This window comes from Uloborus diversus, chromosome 8 (assembly GCF_026930045.1).
Source record: "Uloborus diversus isolate 005 chromosome 8, Udiv.v.3.1, whole genome shotgun sequence".
Taxonomy (NCBI): domain Eukaryota; kingdom Metazoa; phylum Arthropoda; class Arachnida; order Araneae; family Uloboridae; genus Uloborus; species Uloborus diversus.
In genome coordinates this window covers 79665165-79692281 of record NC_072738.1, presented here as the reverse complement: position 1 = coordinate 79692281, position 27117 = coordinate 79665165, and the positions used below count along the sequence as shown (strand labels likewise).

At 31.8% G+C, this 27117-nt stretch overlaps 1 protein-coding gene across 1 annotated transcript in view; it reads left to right on the top strand.

Moving 5' to 3' along the window:
* The window catches only part of LOC129227370 (tetratricopeptide repeat protein 30A-like), a 50046-nt gene that overhangs the window by 15087 nt on the left and 7842 nt on the right, over positions 1-27117 (top strand). Inside the window, 10 exon segments of the mRNA XM_054861920.1 lie at positions 1512-1578; positions 2683-2787; positions 5555-5683; positions 17785-17969; positions 17971-17988; positions 20145-20210; positions 22396-22592; positions 25338-25548; positions 26201-26272; positions 26361-26464. Of these exon segments, the coding sequence (XP_054717895.1) occupies positions 1512-1578; positions 2683-2787; positions 5555-5683; positions 17785-17969; positions 17971-17988; positions 20145-20210; positions 22396-22592; positions 25338-25548; positions 26201-26272; positions 26361-26464 (1154 nt within the window).

Here is a 27117-nt window from a genome sequence, read left to right as displayed (position 1 = left end):
TTCTACACCTTTCACCATTAGGATATTTTACCCTCTGCACGAGTTCAATTCCGAACCGAACCCCTATTCTCCAACTAAGCTGACATGACCTCACGGCGGCCCTTGTTGTAAGTTGCATTTTATAGCAAAACTGAATTGTCAGTTATAAATAAAAGCCTCAAAGAGACCAAAAGTATTTTATCTTTTTACGACTGCTAAGGTTCCCCCCCCCCCCCCCCTTTTTTTAATAAAAAATTTCATTTTTTTTAATTACACCATAAAAAATATATTGGCAGCCCCAAAGCCCGACTAAATAAAAGTGAGGCCCTAGGCCCACATTAATTTGGAGGCTCCCTGAAGACTATGCAGTGTTTGATTTACATTTTTAAAGCACGAATGCACTTTTGGAGGCCTCTTTGTCCAATCACACAACTATGTATAAATCACTTATGTGCATTTAGGAATCCCCTTTGGGCCCCCTCATAATCGTGACCAAGTAAATTCGTTACTGGCAGAATGATTAAAAATTCCCCTTTAAAGAAGTTTTTTTCCAATTAATAAGTCATAATTTTTTATTTTTTAAAAAATACATGTGTTTTTCATATCGTTGCATTGTTATGCATAATTATTTTAAAAAATGTGGGGCCCCTTAGGAACATGGGGCCCTAGGCCTAAGCCTAGTCAGCCGGTGTAGTAATTAGGTCCTGGGCAGCCCCATTTCAAAAATCCCCTCCCCCCTCTTATGGTGACGCCCTACCTCCCTCCACCCGCAAGCTTTACCCCATGCGTATAGAGGAGCTGAGGCTGTGTTTTGCGAATTTGCGTTATTCTAGTCACATGCGCACAAAATTTACATTTTGCTGTTAGTTGATTGGCCCCAAGCATGACCGGCCCACCGGGCAAATGCCCGGTTGCCCTCCGGCTGTATCCGCCACTGCATGGGAATGAACAGTAGGTTTGGTGTCAAAAATGCTTTGAATTGGCTCTTATAAACATCTTTGTGGAACAAATATCATTTGTTTGAAGTGCAAACTATCGGTTTATGAAATTCAAGTAATTGTTTTCCAGTATTATTTTTGTGCTACCTCACAATAAGAGGCAACCCCTGTGAACAAACCTTTACCCTATTTTATTGAAAATTAAAATATGTCTCAAATGATCCTAATCCTAGACAGTGGTGTACTCCATATACACCATATACTCTCAAACATTTTTTAGACATATAGAGTGCACTCTCAAGCTTCACAAATTTTCATATAATGACATATTGCATATATGATCGCATACACATATTGTGCGTAATGTATTACTGGGAGTATACCCTCAGAAAAATAGATGGGAACAACACTGATCCTAGAATCCTGAATTTCATTTTACCTTCAGTATTAAAATGTTTTTCTTGATCATGTTAGATCTGAGTGACAAAAACCAAAGGAAGGGCACCCCATATTGGGAGCTTTTACCCTAATAATAACTTAATGATAATTTTTTGAAAATTAACAATTCATATGTTTATTATGTATTTTTTGAAGGAAGGAAGATATGAAGAAGCATGCAAAAAATTTATGACTGCAATGCAAGTTGAAGGCTATGTTCCAGGTAAAAATCAATATTATATGTTAGCTTATTTAGGAACCAGAAAATGGGCTATTTAGCTATAAAATTTGGAAACCTTAAAATTGATATTAAGGCACTGATTTATTTATGTTTTTGTTAGCTATAAAATGTTCTGACAGTCTTAAGTTGCAGATATATATATTTTTTTCCTGAATGTATTGGTTAGCATTTTGTAGTGCTGCTGTATTTGAATATGAGTTGAGTTTTAATTTCAGAGCGAAAATTTAGTTTATTGTTGAAAACCGCTCAATGATAATAGTAGAAGTTTTTGATTTTCTTTCTCATTATTAAATCTTAATTTTTGCTGGTTCCTTCTTCCAAATTTGATTTATTTAAAAATGGATAAATTTTTGTAAACAAAGTAGAATATTGTACAAGTTTTTTTCTTTTTACTTCCTTTTACAAAAAAGGAAGTATTGTATTCACGAAAAAATTTTCACTCAAAAATCGACCTTAATTTCCATTTTGCTCACCCCCGAATGAATGTTGAGTTTTTTTTTCGATTCGACCTCACGTGCATATATACCTAAGAACATATAGACGTCCGAAATATCCACTTTGACGATACCCGAGTTTTTTTACAATGAGATTTCTCCTGACGTCTGTATGTATGTATGTTTGTGTGTCACATAACTCAAGAACAGTGTGTCCTAGAAAGTTGAAATTTGGTACGTAGACTCCTAGTGGGGTCTAGTTGTGCACCTCCTCTTTTGGTTGCATTCGGGTGTTTCTAAAGGGGTCTTTTGCACCTTTTTGGGGGGAAAACATTGTTAATTTCGATGCAAAATCAAGTGGTGTTATAATTTGGCTGACACTTGGCGATATATCACCAGTCTTTTGGTGATATTTCGATGATTGGTGATATATCCAAGTTTTGTCGCCAATTCGGCAACTTTTTTTTTCTAAATCTGCTTTCAATTGGGCCGCTATTGCTGATATTTAGAGAGTTAACTATTGAATCACATTAGAATTGCCAATAATGGGGAAATACCATTAAATTGGTGTAAAAGGAAGTCATGTGGTGCTTACATCAGCTCGTTTTGTTAAATAATTATTGAGTAGCAATTAATAACTTTTTTTTTTCAGATCTGTCCTATAATATAGCATTGTGTTATTATCGTTTGAAACAATATGCTTTGGCCTTGAAACACATTGCGGAAATAATTGAGAGAGGAATTCGGGAGCATCCAGGTTTGTGCAGTTTATTTATTTAGTGATTCTCTGAATTTATCTATTTTATTCACCAAATGCAGTATTTTTATGAATTGAAATCATTAATATTGTTATTTGATTAACTGGTGACCATTTGTTAATATTGTTAAATTATTGAACCATTAAGTTTTTTTTAACAACTTGATTCCTTTAATCCAAAAGTTCTTTTATCCCACGCCCTCTATTTGTTAGCAAAAAGCCTTGATGTGAGGAATTAATATAAGGCAGCTTAGAAGATAATCTAAAAAATGGAAAACAAAATCAAAATTCATCTTTCCAAACAATGTATTTCTGTCATCTGAGGCTCAATCATTATTCACAAGCCCAACAGAGGTAGTGCAGCCAATGTCAAGTTGCTGGTAAAGGCACTGAAGTCAGTTTTTGGTTATCATTTCCCAGCAGCATCAAATTTTACTGCACATTCCTCATTAGCATGTCTGCCGTGTGCTCTGTTTAGTTTGTTTTTCTTACTGTGACAGTACACTGGAACTTCTGGGGAGTCTTGCATAACATAGACAAACGCGTGAACGGTGTTTTCAGAAAATTTTTGGCTTTGTAGATTTTTTTTTTTTAACTGCTCACGTGAATTTAAAAATTTGATTTGTTTACAAAATCTAATATTTTCATAAAATTTTCAAGTTAAAAGCAGTTAGCTCATGTTTTATCTTAGTCAACATTTTGAGAGTAGTTTCAGATCTACATGAACTTTTTCACAACATAATGAAAACAATAATAGTGATCATGTTATTGATATTGGGCAAAAAATAATGGTTAAAGCAGTTTTCTTCAGTTGGTGAAAAATAAGCATAAACTATATGCTAATGCAAAAATATTTTTAAATAATTTTAAAGCTTTTTTTTTTTTTGTTTCTTTCATATTTGAATAGAAATTTTAATTCTTTAATCAAGGTTAAATCAGGCAAAATGAAAATTATTATTTTGCAGAATTTATTTTAGTTTAGATTTGTGTTTGCAGAAAGCTTTTCATTTTATCTAAGTCTGCCTCTAGGCTATACCCTCAATAGAGTGCAATTGTTCACCGCTGTACAGCACAATTCTGAATTTTTTTTTTTAACCATGTCATAAAATATTTACAAATTTGAAGTATTATTGTGCAACCGCATATTCGTATGACAATTTGTTGCGTTGCTATAAATTTCTTAAGTGTGTCAAGTACCTTTCAGACACCCTGTATGTTAACTCTTCTCATTCTTGTGGTTATTAATAAATATCGTTTCGCTCTCAAGTAGAACTTCCATTACACTAATCAAACCTAAGTACAGTTCACTGCTTTGGAAAGATATTTTCTTTTCAGAATAAGCCAATAACGATTTTTTAAAGTGAGATACAAAGAGTGTATATGGGCAAATCACTCTGTGCAAAGCTAACTTCTACTGGGTATGGCAAAATAACCCGGACAAGCATTTTTCCCCATAACTTCATTAAACGAAAATAAACTAGCAAAACACAAGAAATAATATTATGAGTAGACCTTTAGCAATCTACAAATCTAATTGGTTTCAAACTGGCTGCCTTTTGCAATGATACCAAGGCACAACCGCATGTTTAAATTTTCAGCCAAGGGCCGTAAGTCTTTTACCTTTAATCAATCCTATTCCCTCTGAAGCAATTGCTTTAGAGAATCCAAACTTTTGTGTCGTTTAGGGTAGACCTTAGACTCTAAAATAGACCAAACTGTGTAATCCATAGGATTGCGGTCTAGCAAGTAGTGTCCACTCTACAGATGATATCATGTCAGGAAAATGCACCTTGTACTGCTCTTATCTTTTTGGTTATCTGAACTGGTTCAAAGTCTTATTGAAACATCCAGTCTTCATTGCCAAAGTGCTCTTAGGCCCACAGAAATACAACAGCTTCTAAACTGTTTCGCTGGCACACTTTGTAATTCATTTTACCGCCCTCATCCACAAAAACCAGAGATTTTTTGGCTGCTTGTGCAAATTCGATCACAGACCAAGCCTAACTTTGGATTTTGGCGATGTCCAATATTTGATAAGGTGCTTGGAGTGTCCACAGACGAAATCCTATCGTTCTGGGAGTTATGCGCTGGCTAAAGGGTAAAGAGTTGCTCATTAGTGAAAGGTATCGCTTCCAGCACGGACATGTGGCCCGTCGGAAACATTTCTGGCATTTTTGAAGTCATTCAAATTTGTTTTCTTCAGCAAAAGGTTGTTGTAGCCTCAATGTCTTATTCCTGTCGCACAAACGACTTCTCTCATGCAAACCAAGGATTTAATATAATTTTGGAAACTAACTTTTGGATGGCTTGACGATTAACGGATAGGTTCACTGTCCGTTTTTGTACATTTCCTGGACATCAACTATCATTTCCAAGCTACTTGAAACGGCATATTGCATCAAATACTGTTTGCTAAGGCACAACAAGCAAACCAATTTTTGTTTTCCTTGGTTGTTAAAATAGGTGGTCGTTTCCTTGAAATTGTAAGAAAATCGAAAAACAATATAAACTACTAGATAGGTTATAAATTATTTTCTAATAAAGTGAGAGACAAAAATAAATAAAGACACTGATTGGAACAAAATTAATTTACTTTCATTCAATGATGCAAACTTTGTCTGAGTTGTTTTGCTGCACCTATTTTTTATTATTTATAGAAAAGTACTAAATGTTTTGAAGTTAACAAAAAAAAAACGTAAGAAAAGAACTTATTTTGTGTTTCAAATATTAGTATAACATGAGATTGATTTTTTAAATTTTTGTCAAGAACTGAGCGTTGGAATGAACACAGAAGGCATTGAAGTGAGAAGTGTGGGAAATACAATAACTCTTCACGAAACTGCCCTTATTGAAGCATTCAATCTCAAAGCTGCTATTGAATATCAACTTAAAAACTGTAAGTATGCATAACATAGTCTTACAATTTTATTATTATTACTGTATAGTTTCAAGATATTTTGCCCGAAAAAGTTTCATTCCTTTTATTATTAACTTTTAAAATGTATGCAATGTACTGTAAAATTCAACTGTATTTCATTTACAGACAATTATTTTTGTTCATTAAAAAAAACAGCTACCGTGGTTTTGCTTTGTTTCTGTGTTCAATTATCTAGTATGAAACTAAACTTGCGAGTTACATTTATCATACACAGTGCAACCTTGATTAACCTAAGTGATTTGTACCAAACCACATACCTGCCAACTCCACTGGATTTTCCGAGAGGCTCCCGGATTTTTGACATTTTTCCCGGTCTCCCGATTTTTATTGAAAATCTTCCGGTTTTTATAAATCTCTAAAAAAAATCCCTTCATTTGGGGATTTGCTTGAAACAATTTAATTTTGAAATATTAAAAATAAATCTTTTTTAAATTTTAATTTTTCACAAAGTTTTAGCGCTTTTACTCCATGGTTTGAAAGTTTCGTACTTAATAACAAATTGTAGCGCATTTGAATCTGGCAACATCGGTTCTTGTTTACATTTGCGATCTCGCTTTGCGTGTATGAAACCATCTTCCGTAAACTTAAAATTTTTGATAAAAGATTGTTTTAAAAAATGACTGTCAGAAGCCCACAGAAACTTTAACCTCAGGCCTGTCATTTAGAAAGGTCAGGGGAGGAAGGTCAATTGCCCTCCCTCCTAGAAAAACTCAAAATGACAGGCTTGTTCAATCTTAGATTTAAACATTGATTTATTTACAAAATAACTACATAATATGATGCTTTTAACTATGGTACTATTATCAAAAATCATAAATTTGTACTAAAATGTCACACGATTCGGATAACCCAGAAAATACAATGCAAATTGAATGAATATAGAATGAATAATTGAATGAATATAATATAGTAAATTTTAATCTTTATTGTGCTGTCAATGATGCAGTTAATTTTATGTTTTTTCCTCAATTTCAAACATAAATGCAGAGTAAAAAAATACTAACAAAAAAGACTTTAATTTTTTAGGTTTGATTGCTTTCAAATTTAATAGCTTTTCAAAAACCAGAATTGTTTGTAGTGTTTAAATAATTTTCTAGCAAGTTTGGGAGGGGGAGAAGACAGAAGTGATAAAAATACATGGATAATTTGTTGCCCTCAGTAAGAAGGGTTACCTCCCCCCGGTGGCCAAAAAGGGCTGTAACTTAGCAAAATAAATAAATAAACACCACACTCATGGTAACTGACATTGGGTATGTTAGTTTCTGGTAGAAAGAGTTTCAAAAAATTGATGTTCTAATATTGTCATTTTGCCTTTTCCTTAATTTTGACATTTTGATTTTTCTTCTTTCCAATGTAAGAAAACTTCTAAAAGATACCATTTCCTCTTTGTTTTAAAATTTTAGTACTGTACTAGCTTTTACCCGCGGCTTCGCTCACGTTGATGAAGTTTTTTTAAATTGATTCAAGTTAATTCAAGTTAACGGTCAACACAGGCAGATGTCAAATAGTTACCAAAAAATGATTTGTCTCCAGTTTCGCTGACATTTCAAATTGCCCGCCCCTTTAAATGTATCAATAGGTACGATTAAAATTGATAATCAGGAGGAAGAAGGGGGGTAAATGAAATGTCGGCGAAAGTAGGAAGACACCCAAAAAATCACACAAAATAAATCACGAAAACGTTCAGGAGTTCTAAAGAAGTTAGTTTGGGTAATTCTCAAAAAATCCAATTCGAGTGAGGTCAACTATTGATAAATAAAGTGGAACAGCTCCCTTATAATCCCGATCTCCATCAAATATAATATCCAGCGCACCACCGGTTATCCAAATTATTGTATAATGTATAGCTTCTTACCGGAGATATCGTCCTAAAATAGGGTCAACAATCACCACAAATCCTGATTCTAATAATATCCCTTTAGAGTGAGAACATCAAACCTTTAAAATCCCCATCAGAAGGAAATCAACTGTTTCTAAATAACTTAAACGGTCCTGATTATAATACCAAAAAGTTCAGAGTGAAAGCGCCATTAATATCAGAGTAAAGACAACAGTTTTTTTAAAGCTCCCATTTAAATGAACACAATAGTACAAAAAACTTCTCATTTCGCAAAGAGAAAAATTCCCAAAAGTCTCTTAGAATGGTCTCTATTAGCGTTTTTAAATAACAATTCCCTCTGATGATCTCAGTCATGATTATTTCCAAAAATCTTCATCAGTACAGGTCCGATAGGATAAAAAACAAATAAAAAAACAAAAACAAAAAAAAAGAAAAAAAAAAAAAAAAGAAAAAAAGAAAGAGCAATATTCTCCATTGTCGCCATTAAAATAGGGACATTAATTCCACAAAATCCTAATTAGCATCATTAACCCTTAAAAATACACAGAAAAGAAAAAAGAAAATGAAAGGTTTTATAAAAATTTTAAATAATTCGCCAATGCACTAACAAAGTCGCCTGGGAAGAATGGAGATAAATGAATTTGTTGGATTAATTTACATTTTAATAGAAGTTTTAATGTTATTTAAGAGTGATGTTTTACTAATTTGGCAGATTAATTTTAACTTCAATACCTCATAGTACTTAATGATCTTTTTACGAAAATTAATTTGGTGGAATTTTTACATTTTAATGCAACTTTTGTAATAGCTGTAGCGTCCAAATTTTTGAACACTCGTCCCGAACACGTTATCATAACTCTTCCTAGCAAATGAGTTTTTAAAATGTCATTTTGTTTAGTCTCATTTTATACTTTTGCAATTAAAAGCAGCGTTAAAATGTAAAATAATAAATCCAAATCCATTATTAATCACCAAAGGAACACGGTACCATACATTCGCCAGAGACTTGCCAAGTTTATGAATCCTGGCGAAAAATAAATCTTTGTTCGACAGTAACTGTTGGTAGGGGGACAGACTCTGTTTCATAACTTTATTTAGTTAGCAGATAATTGTACGTAGCAAAAATACCCGATGTTGCCTGGGTCTGTAATGATTATGAGAAACAATCGCTACTTTTATTCGTTCTCTGCTGTAACTGAAATAACTCAAAACACACCACTTTGACGTGTTTAAAAATAGAGCTTCTTCTTAACCCAGAAAAGTAAAATGGCAATAAATATGAAGAAAAAATAGTACTCTTTTAAAAACGAAAAAATAATACTTAAGCATATACAAATTTGAACAATTTTCAAAATATGAAATTAAACTTCATTTGTTTAAAAAGATTTATCCTTTTTTTTTTTTTTTTTGGACATAGTCTAAAATCTTTTCTATATTGCTATTGAAGTACAAACTTTTAAAAAACTTATCCGCCCGTAATCCCTTACTGCGATTTAAAATGTTATTAAATTTGCATTAATCGTATTGGGATACGATTGTGGAAATGAGGCGCCCCCTCCTTACTTTGTAAAACTGTGTGTTACTCATTTTCATTGAAGAGATACTGTCGCCAAATACTGAGATACTCCTGGTGATTATAAAATGTTGCTACCCGAAATGTTTTCAATAAATAGTAAAAATTTGGCAATTGTTTGAAATTGTGCGCAGAGACAAATTAATAAAAAGTTTTTGTGCTGTTTATGGTTTTGCTTGATTTAGTTGGCGAATAATTTTACGTGTTAACAAAATTAAAGGAAGAAATATTAAAGAAATGACGATATTTGGTTACATGGTGAAAATCGAGAAACAGTATTACGTATTCTTTTGCTTCACAAACGGCAACAGTTGAAAAAATTGCCAAATGCCTTAGCTATTGAAATGATTCCACAAAAAAAGTTTGGCTAGATTCCAGCTGATCGATTAAATACCCAGTTAACACAAATAAATAAATTAAAAAAAACAGATTAATTGCCTCAAAGTTGCATTAAAATGGAAAATAATCAGCCAAATCCATGTATTATTTGCCAATCTTGTGCAAAAAATCTTACTTTAAGATTTGACTTGAGAAAAGCCTTGAACAGTCACAAAAAGCAAAGATAGTCAAAAATACAACAATTTTCGCTATCGACAGGCAGTTGAGATGATACACTAAATACTGTATTGAGTTGAGGAAAGCCTCCGAACATGGAACTAAAAAGCTCATAGCTCGTTTTTTATTCTACTTATAAATTTCGAACAGGTGCCATCTTCAGCAGAAAAATCAGAGCTTTCGATGTACATGTAATGTAAATATGTGCAAGTATTTTTTCATCCCCATATTAGATAATTTATACGAAAATTGTGTTTTATTGCCCCCCTAAGAGGGGTTTGCTCCCCATATCGGGACGAAAACTACCCTATGTGTTATTCTGATGCAAAGGCTATATTATTGTAAAGTTTCATCAAAATCCGTTCAGTAGTTTTTGCTTGAAAGAGTAACAAACATCCATACATCCAGACAAACTTTCGCATATATAATAGTAGTAAGATTTCTAGTTTAAAATTTAATTTCTCCAATTTATGTTCAGATATAATACTATTCCATGCGCCCCCCCCCCCCTCCTGCATTAATGCCGGGGCCTCTTTTCCCAATATTGCCATGTGCCCTTTCCATTTGTGTCTACAAAAATAAGTTTTCTTTGTATCTTTTTTTCTCTCTTGAGCCCCTTCCCCCTCCATTTAAACGTTGCTGATGTGAGCGGCTCGGCTTGTGCAAAAATTTTCTTTATTTGTACATTCACATCAAATCCCGCCTAATATTTAATGAAATAGGAATTGCATTGTGGAAAAATAAGGAAAGTTTGATGGAAGATGTCTGTGAATGTCAGCTGTTAACTTTTCTTCAAATTAGGTCATAATAATTAATAGTAATAAAGTTATTATTACTAAGCCTTTAAATATTATCTAGCATAGCAAGTAGAGATGTGTGATTTTCCCTTTATGTTCCAAACCTTGTCTAATCTTTTGAACTTCAGCATTTTCATCCCATTATTCATTGTAGTCCATTGGCATTCTAGTTTTGGGGTTATGATAAAGCTTGCTGAAAACAATGAGACCTCACCCATAACCATAATACAGGTTCCTTTCTGCGTTCACATTTGTAGCAAGGTAACCTTGATGATATGCTTGTGAAGGATTGTAGTAATTTTTTACACCCAGTTGTAGGAATACAAGGAAAGTAAAAAATCTTTTCATGTTAAAAAATAAAGTTACAATGAAATATAATCACATACAGTAGAAGTAAGTTTAACATTATTTTGAAGTTGGTTAGAGAATAAGAATGAAAAGAAGTAATGAAATGCCGCAGATATCATAGTGACCTAAAAGGTTGTGGTGGCCTGATCAGTAAAGTATCTCTCTCATAACCGAAGGGTCTCAGGTTCAATGCTAGCCGGCCGAATATCCTCCGTGTTTGTTAATGGTGACTGGGACAGGTTGAATATGTCATAGTCACTAAGTCCTCCAAGTAAATGAATGCCTCTGATGGTGCTGGACCAGGGATTGCTCGACTTCTGGTCTGGATCAAAAAAGCAGAGCTGCCTTCTGGGCCCTATCCAACAGATTAGACCACATATATTGGTATGTACAGGGACCCTGGAGTGTGATATGATATAGTACAATTATTTTAAAAAGTGTTGAGAGTAACTGCTGCTGAGTTTTTGTTTGAGTAAATATTTGCTGTTGCTATTGGCATTGGTGTCTGAAGTTATTAATGGATTTTCAAGGATTTGTGCACATATCTGTAGCTCAGAGCCAGCAGGACATAAATCACATTATGGTAACTTTACAGGAGAGAAGAAAATATTTTTTTCTAGTGCATGCAAAGGATGGGACGCCCACTCTTTTAACCCTGGTAAAAAATTTAAAAGAATTACGTTCACATGGTTTGAAGCAGAATAGGCTTCTACATACAATGCATTAACAAACAGAAAGTTGCAGTTTTTGGACTTAAGTCTGTCTGGCTCTGAGTTACAAATATTATAACTCATTCGGGTTATTTTTGAACAATCACAATTGCTTATTGCTTTCATTTGAGCGTCCTTGATGTCCGGTTCATTTTTCAGAATGGACCAGGGACCTCTGTAGCATCGCCGTCCACTGGAGGACAGAACTGCTCCTCTGGTCCTAGCCTCCACTTGCAGCACTGTCCACCGGAATCCCCTCCTCCTAGGCAGTGGCGTCAATGTCCTGCGTATACACTAGGGTGGTCACAAAAAATCGATTTTCGAATTTCTTCCGCGGCACCTCCCTAAAATGTGCCAATGGACTAGAAAACATGATTTGCAAAGTTTCAGCTCAATCCGATAATATTAACACGTGCCGCAAAGAAGCTAAAGTTACGAAAAACAGTGATTTTTAGCAAAAAATCGTAGTTTTTCTTCTTTAAAACCAAAACTTTTCATCCTAGAAACTTCGTTCTAGTCTCATTTTATAGGAAATTTTATTCTTTCGTGATGAGTTATCTAATCCATTTTTTAAACAAAATTTATAGAATCGTACTGGGAATTTTTCAGGTCTGGTTATGGATGATATCATTAATAAGGAATTTTCATTCAAAGATCTAAAAGCAATAAAATATTCAGTTACATTTATTTGCTCTTTGTTAATTTTAATTTATCCATTAAAAATGCTTCATTTGGAGGTACTTTAAAAATTAAATGCAACAAGTTGCTGATTTAAAATAAAATAACTAAGCAGTTCAGAAGAGAAAGCAGAGTTAAAAAATTAGAAAAAAGAAAAGAAAAAAATTAATGCATTTTATTGCTTACACTGTTATATAGTAAGGGAGAGCGGGGCAAGATGACTATGTTAACAATTTTCGTTGTTTATTAATTTAATTTCAAGGATGATAAAATTAATTTTTCATGAACTGTTACAGTAGTCCTTTGTAGCATTAAATATGTTACCATTTAGATTTTAAGATAAAAATAATGAAGGATATTTGTATTTTTTCACAACCTTAACAAATCGTCATCTTGCCCCAGTACTGGGGCAAGATGACTTTGACGTTGGGGCAAGATGACAACATTGAAAAAGGTTGGAGATAGTTCATGATTCGAATATGTTATCTAGTTTAACAAATGATAACTGTGTTTTTAGCCTACTTTCCCAGTAAAAGTCAGAAAAAGAAGAAAAAAGTATGAAATAAGGTCTTAAAAATATCACGAAAAACAAAAAAAGTCAAAAATAAATAAAATAATTAAATAAATATCGAAAAATTAAAAATTGGAAAGTAGGATATTGAGATAGGAAAAAATGCCTGTCGGTCTGTCTGTCTGCCCCCCCCCCTAATAACTTTTGAATGAATAGTCCGATTCAAACAAACTTTTTTTTTGTTCGAAAGATCTTGGCAAGGACACCTCATTCCCATATTTCACTTTTTGGTTTGAATAATTTTTTGTTCAATTTTGAACAGTTCAAAAAAACTTAACATTAGCGCCTACGGGGAAATTCAAGGCAATTCCGAACTGTAAGGCGAATTTGCTTCAAACAAACTTTGTAGAAAAAAGCTTTTGATGAAAACTTGTACATAAAATATCTTTCTGATTTGAACAATTTTCCGTTCAATTTTGAACAGTTCAAAACCCTTAACATTAGCGCCTACGGGGAAACTGAAAGTCAATGTAGATTCTGTACTTGAAGGCGGATTTTTTTCAAACAAATTTTGTTGGAAATAGCTCTTAACGCCAAACTCCAGACTCCGAGAATTTAGGGCACCTGACTCCGAATCCGACTCCTATGCCCGACAATTAATCAGACTCCGACTCCCGGACTTCGACTCTGACTTCGTAGCTTTGGAAAAAATTTATACACAGAAGACAAATGTTTGACTCCGATTCTTGGATAGTCGTCTCCGACTCCTTAATCCCAAAATGAGATTGACTCCGACTCCGCAGCTATGGTTTTAACTGTAAAAATAATTATTGTTGATATGACTTATTTTTATTTTCACTCTCAAGTTTTAATTTAGGTATTCAGTTTTAGGCGAATAAACTCGAAGTCATTTATGTACGTTTTTACATAAAGATATGCGCAGACGATTTTTTTTTTTTTTTGACAATGACAAGTATTTTATTGAGGTGACATTTTATTGTTTTTATTTATTGTGGTAAGTGCATTAACTCATTAAAATAATATTTTTGGCAACAGGGGAAAAAGAAAGATTTTTTTTTTGTATTTGTTTTTTTTTAATGAGCTTTTTATTTTAATTATTATTTTTTCGTTTTGAAAACTGTTAAAGATTTTTTTTTTTTAATGGAAAAAAGTGTATTAGCTGCTTTGTTTAAAAGGTGCTGCCATTTTATTTATTTGTCTTTTTTAGATGAGTGAGGAATAATTTTATTCCTAGAAATTGGCTTAAAATGTTTTTAAAATATGTTTGAAAAAATTTGCGATTTTAGCTATTTTTGAGAATATTGATCAGGTACTAGAAAGTAGTATGGGTATACGGGAAAGTAGGCTCGTATAGTTCTAGACGGAACTTCTTGTTACATCTTACAAAGTATTAAGTTAAGCGTAATACATTGCAGCGTAATGTTGAAGTATTAAGTTATAAAGCTAACAATGGGCACAAATAAAAATGACATTTTCATAATTGGAACATTCCTCATGCCACCACTCTTGGCTTTTACAGCACTGGATCCATTCATCTGTTGAATGGTCACAATATTCCTCTGGACAAGCAGGGCATATTATAACACCATCCTTTGAAGTTGATGCAACTGGATTGCTTGGCACAAATTGTACAGGCTTGGACACACAGGGACTTAGTTCGAGTTGTTTTTACTCCCTTTTTAGCTTTACAGGATTATTTTCCTTTTTTTTTTTTTAATAATCTAGTTTTTTTTTTTTTTTTTTTTTGCTCCTTGTTCTGACATTTCTCTGATGGATGTGCTTGTAAGAATGTTTGAGCTGAGTTTTCTGCTTTTTCTTTTTTTCTCTTATTGTGTTGCTTTAGGCAATGCATTGAAATCAGAAACACTAACAGGGTTCTTTGGTGCATCGGAATTAGCAATTGCCGTAAGTTCTGCTTTCTCTGGAGGGTTTATAGGTATGTTTTCTACTATCAAGGTCTGAGTATTAGCACTATTATTCTCAGTTTCATCACCAACGAGCTCGTCATCTTGCCCCGCGTTTCGGCCCGTCATCGTGCCCCGGACTGCCTGTTTGAACGGATTCGTCTCAATTGCCATAAAGGATGGCGATTAATTGACATTCATTCATGGTAATAGTTAGTATTTAAACTAAGTTACTCATAATTACTAAAGAAACACGAGAAATCTTATCTGTATCTATAGCAGAGCTTATTTGCATATGCATAAAAGTTAGATCGTGGCAACTATAAACAATCAGAGCTCTAGAACTAACACAAATATGGCGATTTCTGCGTCTCTATACTATTTCTCAGCGAACTGCGGATAGGAGAGCCAGTGGTATCCTGTTGATGCTGTTACCTTCTAGAAAACGGAAAAATTAAGGCATTCGTCATCTTGCCCCGGTCTTCCCTACATCATTATGTTATTACTTTTCATTGAGAAGTTAAAGTGGTAATGGCTTCGATATGACAGATTTTGATGAATGTAGAAAAATGTGCCTGCATTCAGACATAGCTTGTAGTAAAAACTGTCGTTAGTTAGAAATTAGTTTTACACCTGTTTAAGCTGTGCCATTGACAACCCTTAAACAGTTTACTATCTTTTTAGCTTTTATATAATATTGGTTTTCACACTGTCCATCAATTCAGTATTTAAAAACTTTCTGTTGATTTCGAATCTCTAAAAAATTGTATCTCTTAAAAAGTTTGAGGAGAAATGAAAAAATCTACTTCTTTGTTCAATAAACTAAGCTTTTTTCAGATTGAACTGTGCTTTTGTATCACTATCACCACAATCATCTTCATTATCTCCTACTTCGGATTTTAATTTTGCAGCCTTCTTTGTTTCGATCTTTTTTTCTCTCCCTAAAGTATCATCAAAAAAGGGAAATGCAACCTTCTCTGAGTTCAGGGACCACAAATGATTAATTATTTTAGGTAGTTCTGTGCCTACATCATCTTCATAAATACTCTTGTATTGAACCAAAGATTTTATTAACTGTAGATCTTGGTTGGGGGCCAAAGCTGGATCGCAGACAATAAACCATACTTTTCCGTAAATATTGTTGATAAACAACCAAATATCTTCAATACCTTTTATCTTTAAATCGATTAAGGAAAGCTGATCCCTGAGAAGCTAGATTTTTAAAACGTATATGAGGCAGTGAGTAGCAAAGGAATGTAATTGACAAAAATTAAAATTTTCGAGATAATCATTACAAATATTAGGGGAACGTCTCCTCTGCTTAGGGGCAAGAGATGGTTCTAGTAGCTCAGGTAGGGGCTGTTATATAGCATGATTTAGAAAAAATAGTTCAATGAAAGCTTACCTAGGATCTGCTGCACTTTAAACGCATTTTATAAGGAACTTTAAAAAGTCCACTTACATCCCTTTGCATCTCACTACCTCATATAGCCCTGCCATCCATCTTGTGTGATGATAGCGCCTGGTACTCGAAAAGTAACATTGTTTGGAGAAAGACTCACTAAATAAGTTAAGCAGAGTGGAATAAACTTCTTATAGGCATCCCTAAGCTGCTACTGTTTTTATTTCTCAAAAAGAAAGCTTGAAATTTCACTTGGATTGCTTATTTTGTTTTTAATCTTCTATACTTGCTTTGAAATGCCTCTTATCTATACCATTCATCCTAAAATTCTTGAAAAATACCTGGTTGAGGACTAGTGGACGTAGTTATTTTGCAAATCAAAACTGCTTTCAAACCAACTTCTAAGATGTGGTAGCGACATGCTATATACAATAATTTTTTCTGAAACAAATGTACTCACAAAACGCAGGTATGTACTGCAGAAAGGAGCCATAAAATGAATGTCATTTTAACGAAAGCCCTAACAAGTCAAGTGTGTTGAAAGCCCTAACAAGTTCTAAGAGCACAGGCCACTTTCCTGGGAATCTTAGTTTTTCCTTTCTCTGGGGGGTCGAAAACGCTTACAAAACTGGGATTTTAAACTAGTGTTAAGCGCTGACTACCGAGCAGGAAAGCAACGTTCCGTATTTAATTTATGGCCTCTACAGCTAATTTCATAAGTTTTACATGCAGTTGTTTGTTTTAACTTTGAGTTTTAGAGACATAACTATAATACAGTGAAATTCTGTTACAACGAACTTCAAATTACTAGAAAATTTCTTCCTTGTATCGAGGTTTTGGTAGTAATGAAATTCAAGCAACGTAATGGAAATCAAATCGGAGCTGATAATTTATTTCGTTAAAACAGATATTTCGTATGTATCGGTATTCGTTGTAATGGGATTTCACTGCATATATTTCTGATAATATTGCTGTTTTTACTCTGATAGCTTAACATTGTAAGGGGGGTACAACCAAGAAGCAATACAATTTATATTATAATGATTCGTTCTTTTTACGCGATTTTGAGGATATTAGCTACGACCTGACTTGAAAAATCCTGAATAATGTTCAATCTATTTTTACAAGAATTTAGGTGAAATTAGACTTAAAGAGAATAAAATTCGCTATAATATGAGACCAGAACGAAGTTTCTAGAATGAATAGTTTTGGTTTTACAGATAAACAACTACGATTTTTTGCTAAAAATTGCCATTTTTCGTAACTTTAGCCTCTTTGCGGCACGTGTTAATATCATCGAAATGACTTGAAACTTTCCAAATCACATTTTCTAGTCTTTTGGCACATTTTAGGGGGGTGCCGCAAAAGATTAGTTGAAAAAAGTTTTCCCCCATGTACCTTGTGACCACCCTAATATACACACTCCTACATACACACACGTGTACACACAAACAAGTCCTTACACATACACACACGTAACCGCCCAGGAGGAGGGGCAGGCTTGGGAGGACATGAGCCGTTTCTAGAAACAATAACCTCCAATGAGAGGAGTCCTGTCGCAACTCGTGATTGGGAAAAATATAATTCGAATTCAAAGTGTCAGAATTCAAATTATATATATATATATATATATATATATATATATACACACACACATATATATATATATTATTTTTTTTTTTTTTTTTTTTTTTTTAATTGATCTCTTTACTACTCCCAGTTGATGCAGCTAAAGAAGCTCTAACAGACATGCCACCTAGAGGGGAGGAAGAATTGGATCCTGTAACCCTCCATAACCAGGCACTAATGAATATGGAGACTCACCCAACTCAAGGCTTTGAGAAACTGCAATTTCTAATTCAGCAAAATCCTTTCCCGCCTGAGACTTTTGGAAATTTATTGCTTTTTATATTGCAAACATGAGGTTTGTTTTGTCAACTCATGATTTTTTTAAAAATTGCATGCACTTTATTTGTTTATTTATTTTTGTTTTTTTAATGTATGACATGCATTTGTCTCAGTCATTTTAAATATTATCACAAAATTATTCAGGGTTCCCACGAGTCCTTTAAAGTGCTTTATTTTAGTTACAGTTGCAAAGGGCCCTTTAAAGTGCTTTATTTTGAGCTAAAACGCTTGATTTTTTTTATAGTGCTTTATTCTTTATTTTGTTTTGAAAGTCCTTTATTTTTACTGTCATCATGTGTTATTCCCTGTTCCCCCCCCCCCCCCCCCCCCAATTGTTAAAACCCCAATGCCACTTTTTTTTTACAAAATATTTTTTTACTTCTCACCAAAAAAGCAATAATTGCGCAAAATGAAGCATAGGATTGTGTGAACTGTTACAGGAAGCAACCCTAAAACACGTAGTTATGGAAAACACCTGATGTGGTTCTTGTCAAATTTTGTATTGACCTTCAAAAAAAAGAAGAATTGAAAATTTGAAAGAGGAATCATACATTGCTCTCAAAGTATTAAAAGATCCACATAAATTTATGTGGGAGTTTACTAAACCTTAAAACTACCAAAGAATACTTATCCTCAATTGTAAAATCAAGTCAAAAATTTATGGAATGCTTGGAAAATGAAAGTAAAAATAAAGAAAATAATGCTGTTACAAAAAAAAAAAAAAAACTGATGAACTTAAATTGAAGAGACATAATGAATGTTTGGAGTCTAGTATGTTTTCACTTTTAAAACTGCCTATGAAGTTTCAGGAAAAGCAGCAAGTACATTTTGTAGTCAAGTAAATAGTTTGATGAAGTCTGCATGAGAAAAAGAGCCCCAAATAAAACAAATAGAAAAAGAAATAAATGAAAAATTTGAGGAACTGAAAATTAAAACTGTCTCATTAAAAAAAGCATTCAGCATGACAGATATTGTTGTGTTAGGAGTTATACTATTGTTAAGAGTTGCACTTTTTTTTTTTCTTCGAATTTGTTGTTATAGTTAACTGTAAAAAATGCTCTTTATTTTTATTTTTTTAAGTTTGATAAATTACATTAAGTACATTCTAACTCAAGGAAATAATTTTAATATATTTTTAATAATAAATTAATTTTCGCATTTTATTTCAACATTTTGAAGCATTGTACAGTGTTATAGAAGTGAAAAAAAAGGGTGATTTTTTTAAGGTGCTCTATTTTCATTTCAACTTTTAAGTGGGAACCATGTTATTGTTTTACAAAGTGAATTATTACTAAATCCGATTTGATGCACTCAAAATTTCTTTGCAATGACGCCATGGTAGAAGCATTTCAACATTGGTTGCAGAAAAATACTTTTTGAAAAAAAAAAAAAACATTGGTTTGCATTTGTTTGCAGGATAAGTTATGTACTACAAGAGACCCCAATCTGTATTTAAAAAAAAAAATAGAATTGCATTGAAGCCCTAAATTTTAGGACTGATTTGAAAACGAAGTATTATGAAAAGTGAAATAACTACAAAGCATTCTGTTAAAGATTTTTCTTTTAAATTTTTATGCAATCATTTATTGTAAGCTTTATTAACTTTTTACCTAACCAACATAAAATAATGAACAAAACTGTATAGAAATGCAAACTACAATGTTTTCAAAAATTTAAAAGATTAATTTCTGTATCTTTAAAAAAAAATAATTTAGTAGCATTAGCATTTAATTAATTTTAACATTAAACTAATTATTTAATACACTTCAAGGCAAAGAGGAGCAAATTAATACTTTAAGGCATTTTTTAAATGAAGTGCCCTTTGATATAAAAAAAAAATCTGAAGTTTGTTCTATCAATAGAGGCTGATTCTGATAGTTGCACAGAAGAAAAAATAAATAATGTGTGAGTGTGTGTTTTTTAAGTACTTCCATGGTCATCAGTTTTGAGCTACAGCCTGCATAATGAAATAGTTGTCAACTGTGTAAACGTTATTTTGTTCTCTTTATGGATGAGGATATGAGGATATATTTCTCTTAAGTTGAAAAGAGAATCATATTAATAAGTTTTAAATCCATAGTTTTATTTCACAAATAATTAATATTGTATATTGTGTCAGAGTTCAAGTGTTCTTCAATACTTCATTGTAAAATGAAACTTTTTTTGTTTCAGTATTATGATTTAGCTGCTGATGTTTTGGCAGAAAATGCTCATTTAACATACAAATATTTGACTCCAGTAAGTTGTTTAGAAACTATGAATTTTATTTTATATAGTGCCATTTCAGTTTTTTATACAAATGTAGAGTCGTAACATGACACATCCTTTGCCATAACTATTCAATTTACTGTTTGATTAGCACATTATTTTGTTATATTTGAGTTTGTGTGTTGGTAAGACAAACTAAAAATAAAATAATGTGCTGATTAAACAGTAAATTAAATAGTTAAGGCTAACAAAATCATGTTACGGGCTCTACATAATTGTCCTAATACTGTGAAATGACTCAGTATTAGTATTCAGGAAATGAAAAAAAAGTATAAGTCGAAACAAAAATTTGTGATATTTTGCTATGAATATCTTTATTTATTTATTAATTATTTATTATTATTTCTTTTATTATTATTATTATTACACTACAACCTTGATATCTCGAATCTCTCGGGATGGGAAAAAAATTCGAGGTATTGAGTTTTTGAATTATCAAGGAAAGAGCACCCATATGGAGGGGGGTCAAGTGGGGCTTAAGCCCCCCCCCCCTAGAAATTAGAACCTCCTTGGTTTTAGTACTTTTAAAACCAAGTAACTTACTCGATTTTAAACTTACTTACCCCCCCCCCCCCCTTAAAATTTTGCATATGGGCGCCAATGTATCAAGGTGTTGAAAAAAAATACACTAGTAAGTCTCACAGTTACACACACGTGCGCTATAAACTGCATGTACTATGGGACCACTTCGAATTGCGATCAATAAGTTTGTCTTTAATATTCTACTAGATTTGAAATTTTATAATTGTCAGATGTTTTTAGGATGAGATTTTGAAATAAACAACAATTTCAACTTTGTTTTTTCATCTAAAAATTTAAAAATACTAATTTTATCTTCAACTAGTAACCGAATGCAAAAAGTTTTCAACAACCATTTTAAGTTAAAAAGCAGATTGATGAAAATGAGGAGCATAGTTTCTGTTTTTGCTTGAAAACTGACGAAAAATTTACCCTCTGCCCTAAAAGTGGACAACATGTTCGAAAGAAATGCACTAAGATTCTGAACTCTGGGGGAAACACTGAGACAAACAGAATTACAGCAGTCCCCTCATACTCACACCCTCTAATTATCTTGCCCCAATCCCCTATTCTCAAAATTTCTAAGAAAAGGGATGAAAAACATTAAGCAATTGTCTCTAGAACTGGCTTTATTACAAAAATTGCCAAAGAAAAATGACAATTGAAACTTGATTGTATGCAAAAATTTCGACATATCAAGAGTTTTGAAAAATAAATTTCGATATAACTATGGAAAATATCTATGAGGTTTTATGGAAAATGCAGGGGATTTATTATTATTATTATTATTATTATTTATTTTTTATTTATTTATTTATTTATTTATTTATTTTTTGAGACATCAGGGTTTTTAAAATACCGAGATTCGAGATACCAAGGTTTGACTGTATTTGCTTAATCAATTTGCACAGGTGAGAAATTTTTAGATATTTGCACTTTATTTCCCGGAATTCCAAACTTTGGCTTTTAATTTTAATGTGTTTGACTATTAAGAACCACTATGTCTCACAATATAAAGTTCTTCTGTCCCTTCGATATTCCAGATAGGCAGATTGAACTGTATCTGATCATTATTCTATTTTTTGAGTAAATTGGATTTTATTGCTGATTTGTTAGTGAGAAATGCTTTTTATGCACTTAATAATTGTATGTGAAATATTTAAAAATTGCTCAAATGCTATTTTAATGTTGTAAGCACAACTAACTGCCCTTCATTTAGTGCACTTGTAAAGTATTTTAGTCTACTTTAATATTGATTAGAATTTTATACGGTTTTAATATTTCATTAATTGAGTCAAAGCTAACCCTCTTAAATAAAAAATTTCATTAAAAATAGCTGCTTTAATAAAAAAAATCATTTTGATACTATGCTTTCAAGGAATAAAATCTTTATTATTTTTTTGCTCTTGCTTGTTACCATTATGGTTAATTTTGATTAATTTACAATTCTTAAAACTAGCATTTTATTAATTTTTTTCCAGAGTTTATTGTTTAATATTATTTTTTTAATTTTTGTTATGTTGACAAAGAAAATATCAGAATTGAAATTGAAAAAAAAAAAAAAAAAATATGATAGTAATAATTTTGACTATTGAAATATTTTTTAGCATTAAAAACAGATCTGTTAATATTACAGTATTTGTTTGACTTCTTGGATGCTTTGATCACTCAACAAACATCTCCTGAAGAAGCATATAAAAAATTTGACGAAATGGCTGCTCGGCACATAGAAACTTTGAGAAAACTGACTAAGCAGGTTCAGGAAGCCCGCCAAAATCATGATGAAGAAGGAGTAAAAAAGGCTGTTAATGACTGTGAAGAAGCTTTAGAACGGTAAATGCAGTTAATTTTTTTTACTCTTTTTTTTTTCCTGTAAACTTAATATGAAATTTTATTTTATTAAATTTTATATAATTAAATTCCCCTAAAATATTTCTCATTTTAAGCAGAATAAAAAATGAATGCAGTAGAAGACTGTTATAACGCTCCCCTTGGGATCAGAGGTTTTGCATTATATGGATCATTTTACAAGTTTATAAAATCAATAAATTTGCTCATCAGAATTAGTCATTACTGAATTTATTTTTTTTAAATTAAATTATGCAATAATTCACAAATAAATTGGCTTCATAACAGAGCATTATTGCATAGCAGCTGCATTTTGTAGGACACTCTAGTACTATATTATACTGTAAATACTATTTTCCTTTAAAAGCTTTGATGGAAAAATGAGAAAAGGTTCTAAATTTAATTTCTCAAAAAATGGCGCTATGCTTGCTGTGCAGAATTTTTTTTTTCTTTTTAACAAAACAACTTATTGTTTCCTTTTGAAATGGGGGTGTGGCTTATAGAGAGTTGCAATATTTGGATTGGATGGTTAAAGGTATTCTACAGTATTACTTTAATTCGTTAAAACTTTAAAAACTTTTTTAAAAAATTCACTAAAACTTACATTGAATTTTTTTTAAAAAATGAATAATAGCATAAAATTTAATTGATTGTCTATTTTTTTTACTCTCAAAAAATATGTAGAAATTACTTCAGTTACTTTTGATACTTTGAAAGTCTTGAGCGGCAAAATATTGTTAAAACTAAGAAACTCCACTTAAAGTACATCAGTTTTAGAAAAGGAAATTAATTTGAATTAAGTAATTAACAGATAATCAGACCTGCCAATCAAAAAGATTTAAATGCAAAAGATGACAGTATTACAGTTCAAGAAATTGTAAGACTGCTTATTTTATGCTATACATATGATTTTAGTTAGAGATGCACCAAATATTTGGTTGGTATTCGATATACTGCATATTCGGTTTGGCAGAATAATTTAATATTCAACTACTGAATAGTAAACAAACTCAAATGTTTCACAATTAGTAAACAAATATATTTTGTATACAAAGAATGAAAGTTAATTTATACAGTCGATTCCCGACTTACGTGAGGGATGCGTTCCAAGACTCCTCGCGTAAGTCGAAATTTCGTGTTGTGGAAAAATTTATGCATACAATTTTTTAAAGCATACCAAATACTTTTAGACACTTATAAACACCCCTCAAATTGCTCTAAAGCATTCCTTAACAATACACTACAGTTTCTTACATAAAAAACTGAACTTTTACTGTATTTAGAAAATAAAAAACTGTTATTCAACATGAAATACTTTAAGGTGCACAAAATTAATGACTAATGGGAATAAAACACAAATAAAGCAACACGGTATTCACAGCATGTAGAACAATTAAAATGATGCACTATAATAGTACAGTAGATACAGTAACAATATTTAAGAGTTAAAAAATGAAGATAGTGATGATTTATGCTTCATGATCAGATCGTTATTCTTATCTAATACATTTTTAACTATGGTTGCTTCGCCTTTTCTTTTATAGCATTTCTATTTGTGGCAACATCTCCTCTTCCTTATTTCTTTATTAATCCACAATACAAGAGCAGCTTCTAATTTCATAATATTTACTTTGCTAGACCGCTCTGCAAGCTTCAATATTAAAACTAAATTCTGAACTTTTGCGAATATCGTTTTGTTTTTAAGCACTTTTATTACACTTGGCTTGATTGTAACGAAAAAATCTGAGGCCTGTTTGTGCTTATATCTCAGCAACTAGACCCCTTAGAGACTTCAGGATTTCACTAATGATTTGCTTAATCTTAAGGTACAATGTAACGCTGAAAAATTAAAATTCTAAAATAAAATTAGTATTTTGGATAGGATGGAAAACAGCAATTTTCATGTAATTTCGGCATTAAATGTTTAAATATAAAACCCATTGTTACAAATTTTGTAACTTGATACTTTGAGCATCTTGTTTTTGTATGTAAGTTAAATGCAAAATTCTTTATTTGTTACATAACATATTACTATCATAAAACCAGTTATCAAATCATATACCAGCAAATAATTTGATTGTTTATTTATGCAGAATTGGAGAAAAAAGTATACCAAATTAGCCACTTACTATATTAGTTGGAATGATTTATTTTATTTTTATTTATTTTAAATTAACCATTATACTTAATATAGATAAATTTACGATTTTAATTGGAAATGCAATTACATTTCCCAAAATAGATTTCATTTTTGATTTTAATTTGACATAAAATTCAAGCATTACAGTTAAAAAGTTTTAATAAAACATTTGTTATTCGACTGATTATTCGGTTCAAATTTTAAATGAATATTCAGTATTCGGAACAATATCGCATTCGGTGCAACCCTAATGTTAATGGCTGTCTCATGAAATAGAGATACATTTTGCTTGCTTTAATGACTCAGCTCTAATTTTAATGATTGTCTCATGAAATAAAGACACGTCTTGCTTGTTTTAATAGCTCAACTCTGATTTTAATGGTTATCTTATGAAATAGAGACACATTTTGCTTGCTTTAATACTAAACAAGCAAAATGCTTATACTCTTGTTGCTTTAATACTAAGCCTGTTTTATCACAAATGTGTAGCAAACCCTTGTCGAAAAAATTACTTTGTGTGTGTGTGTGTGAGAGAGAGATTTTAGTTGTTTACATCCAATAAATTTCCTAAAACAAAAATTTAATTTTAGCTATATTCCTGTTCTAATGGCTCAAGCAAAAATATATTGGGATATGGAAAACTACCAACAAGTGGAAAAAGTGTTTCGAAAATCAGTTGAATTCTGTAATGACCATGACATATGGAAATTGAATGTAGCACATGTGCTGTTCATGCAAGAGAATAAATTTAAAGAAGCAACTGGGTTTTATGAACCTATTGTGAAGAAGAATTACGATAAGGTATATTTTCTTATCACAAAAGGTTTTTTGTCGGATATCTTTTCATCCACAAGCTGATTTCTTTTGCATTTAAAAAAACTTTCCTTGCAACGTCAAAACTCGTGTCTGCAGTAATCTGCAAGTTCTGATATTTGATGCTGTTATTTCTTTTTTCAAAGATAATTTTGTCTGAATTGTGTATACTCTTGCAAGTTATGAGGAGGTGGCAGACACATTCCTCCCATTTCATTAAGTTATTTTCATTTTTATTTAAAGGTATTTATTGAATGAACTTATTTTATTTGTTTGATTCATTTTCATTTCCTTCATTCATATTAAACCAACTTCAATGCTTTTCTAAAAAATATTCCCCCCCCCCCTTTTTTTTACTCTATGAGATTGTAGGCTAAAAACCTAAATTGCCAACTCATTTTTTAAAATTTGTTTACTATCATGTATTAAATGCTAATAAGCAGACTGACATAATAAATGTCTTCTTATTTTCTGAACATAAATAAATAAGTAAATGAATAAAAGAAGAGTAAAAGAAAAGAAACTAATCACACTAAAGGAATTATTTATTCAGAATACAGTGCCTTTTCAAACAAAATTTGGCATCAAAGTTTTTGATTCTATGTGATTTTCTAATTGCATTTTTATATGTTTTATTCAGATCCTAAATGTAAGTGCAATTGTTCTGGCCAATCTTTGTGTCTCATACATTATGACATCTCAAAATGAAGAGGTAAATTGATTCTTTTATTCAGACATTTAGCCAGAGAGTCAGTATTAAAAAGAGTTGCTCTTGCTTATCCAAATATTTTATCCTTTAGGCGGAAGAGTTGATGCGAAAAATAGAAAAGGAAGAAGAGCAGCTGGCATATGAAGAACCTGATCGAAAAATATTTCATCTCAGCATTGTTAACTTAGTTATAGGGTAATTAAGCTAAACTGTATGATGATAGATTAATTAAATTGGGTTAATTGTTTCAAACACTTTTCAAAATGTAGTTGAACTCTCTTAATACGAGGGGCTGTGAAGTCGGAGTTGCACTAATTTTGGGGTAAAGCAGTCGGAGTCGTTAGAAAACTTTTCGACTGACTACCAATTGGTTCAATTACATGTGTTCCAATTCGTCTAAATTGTGTCTTAATGTTTCCCAAATCCCCACTCGGACCATTGCTATACATTTTAAATATCACTCTTTATTTTAAATTAACATCATAATAAACAAAATAAAATCATATTTTGTTATGATCTTTTATTTTCGCGGGAACCCTTGGCTTAGCCTTGTGAGCCTAATGGTAAATCAATCCCTGAGAACAACTATTGTCATGAACATTAGCTTTTATTTCATGCAAGGAAGAGTCATTCATGAAGCCTTTAATATGAAAATATATCAGCTAAGTAAGACAGCTATAACATTTTTCAAAGTTTTCATTTTTCTTTTTTTATTTATTAGAGGTTCACAGGAGCCAAAAAAGTTGAGGAATACTGTTGATAAATAGATTTCCAATAGGAAGAATATTTGAAATGAATATATAGAAATTTTGTTTAAGAAAATTTTCACTTTTTTGCTGAAAGAACAA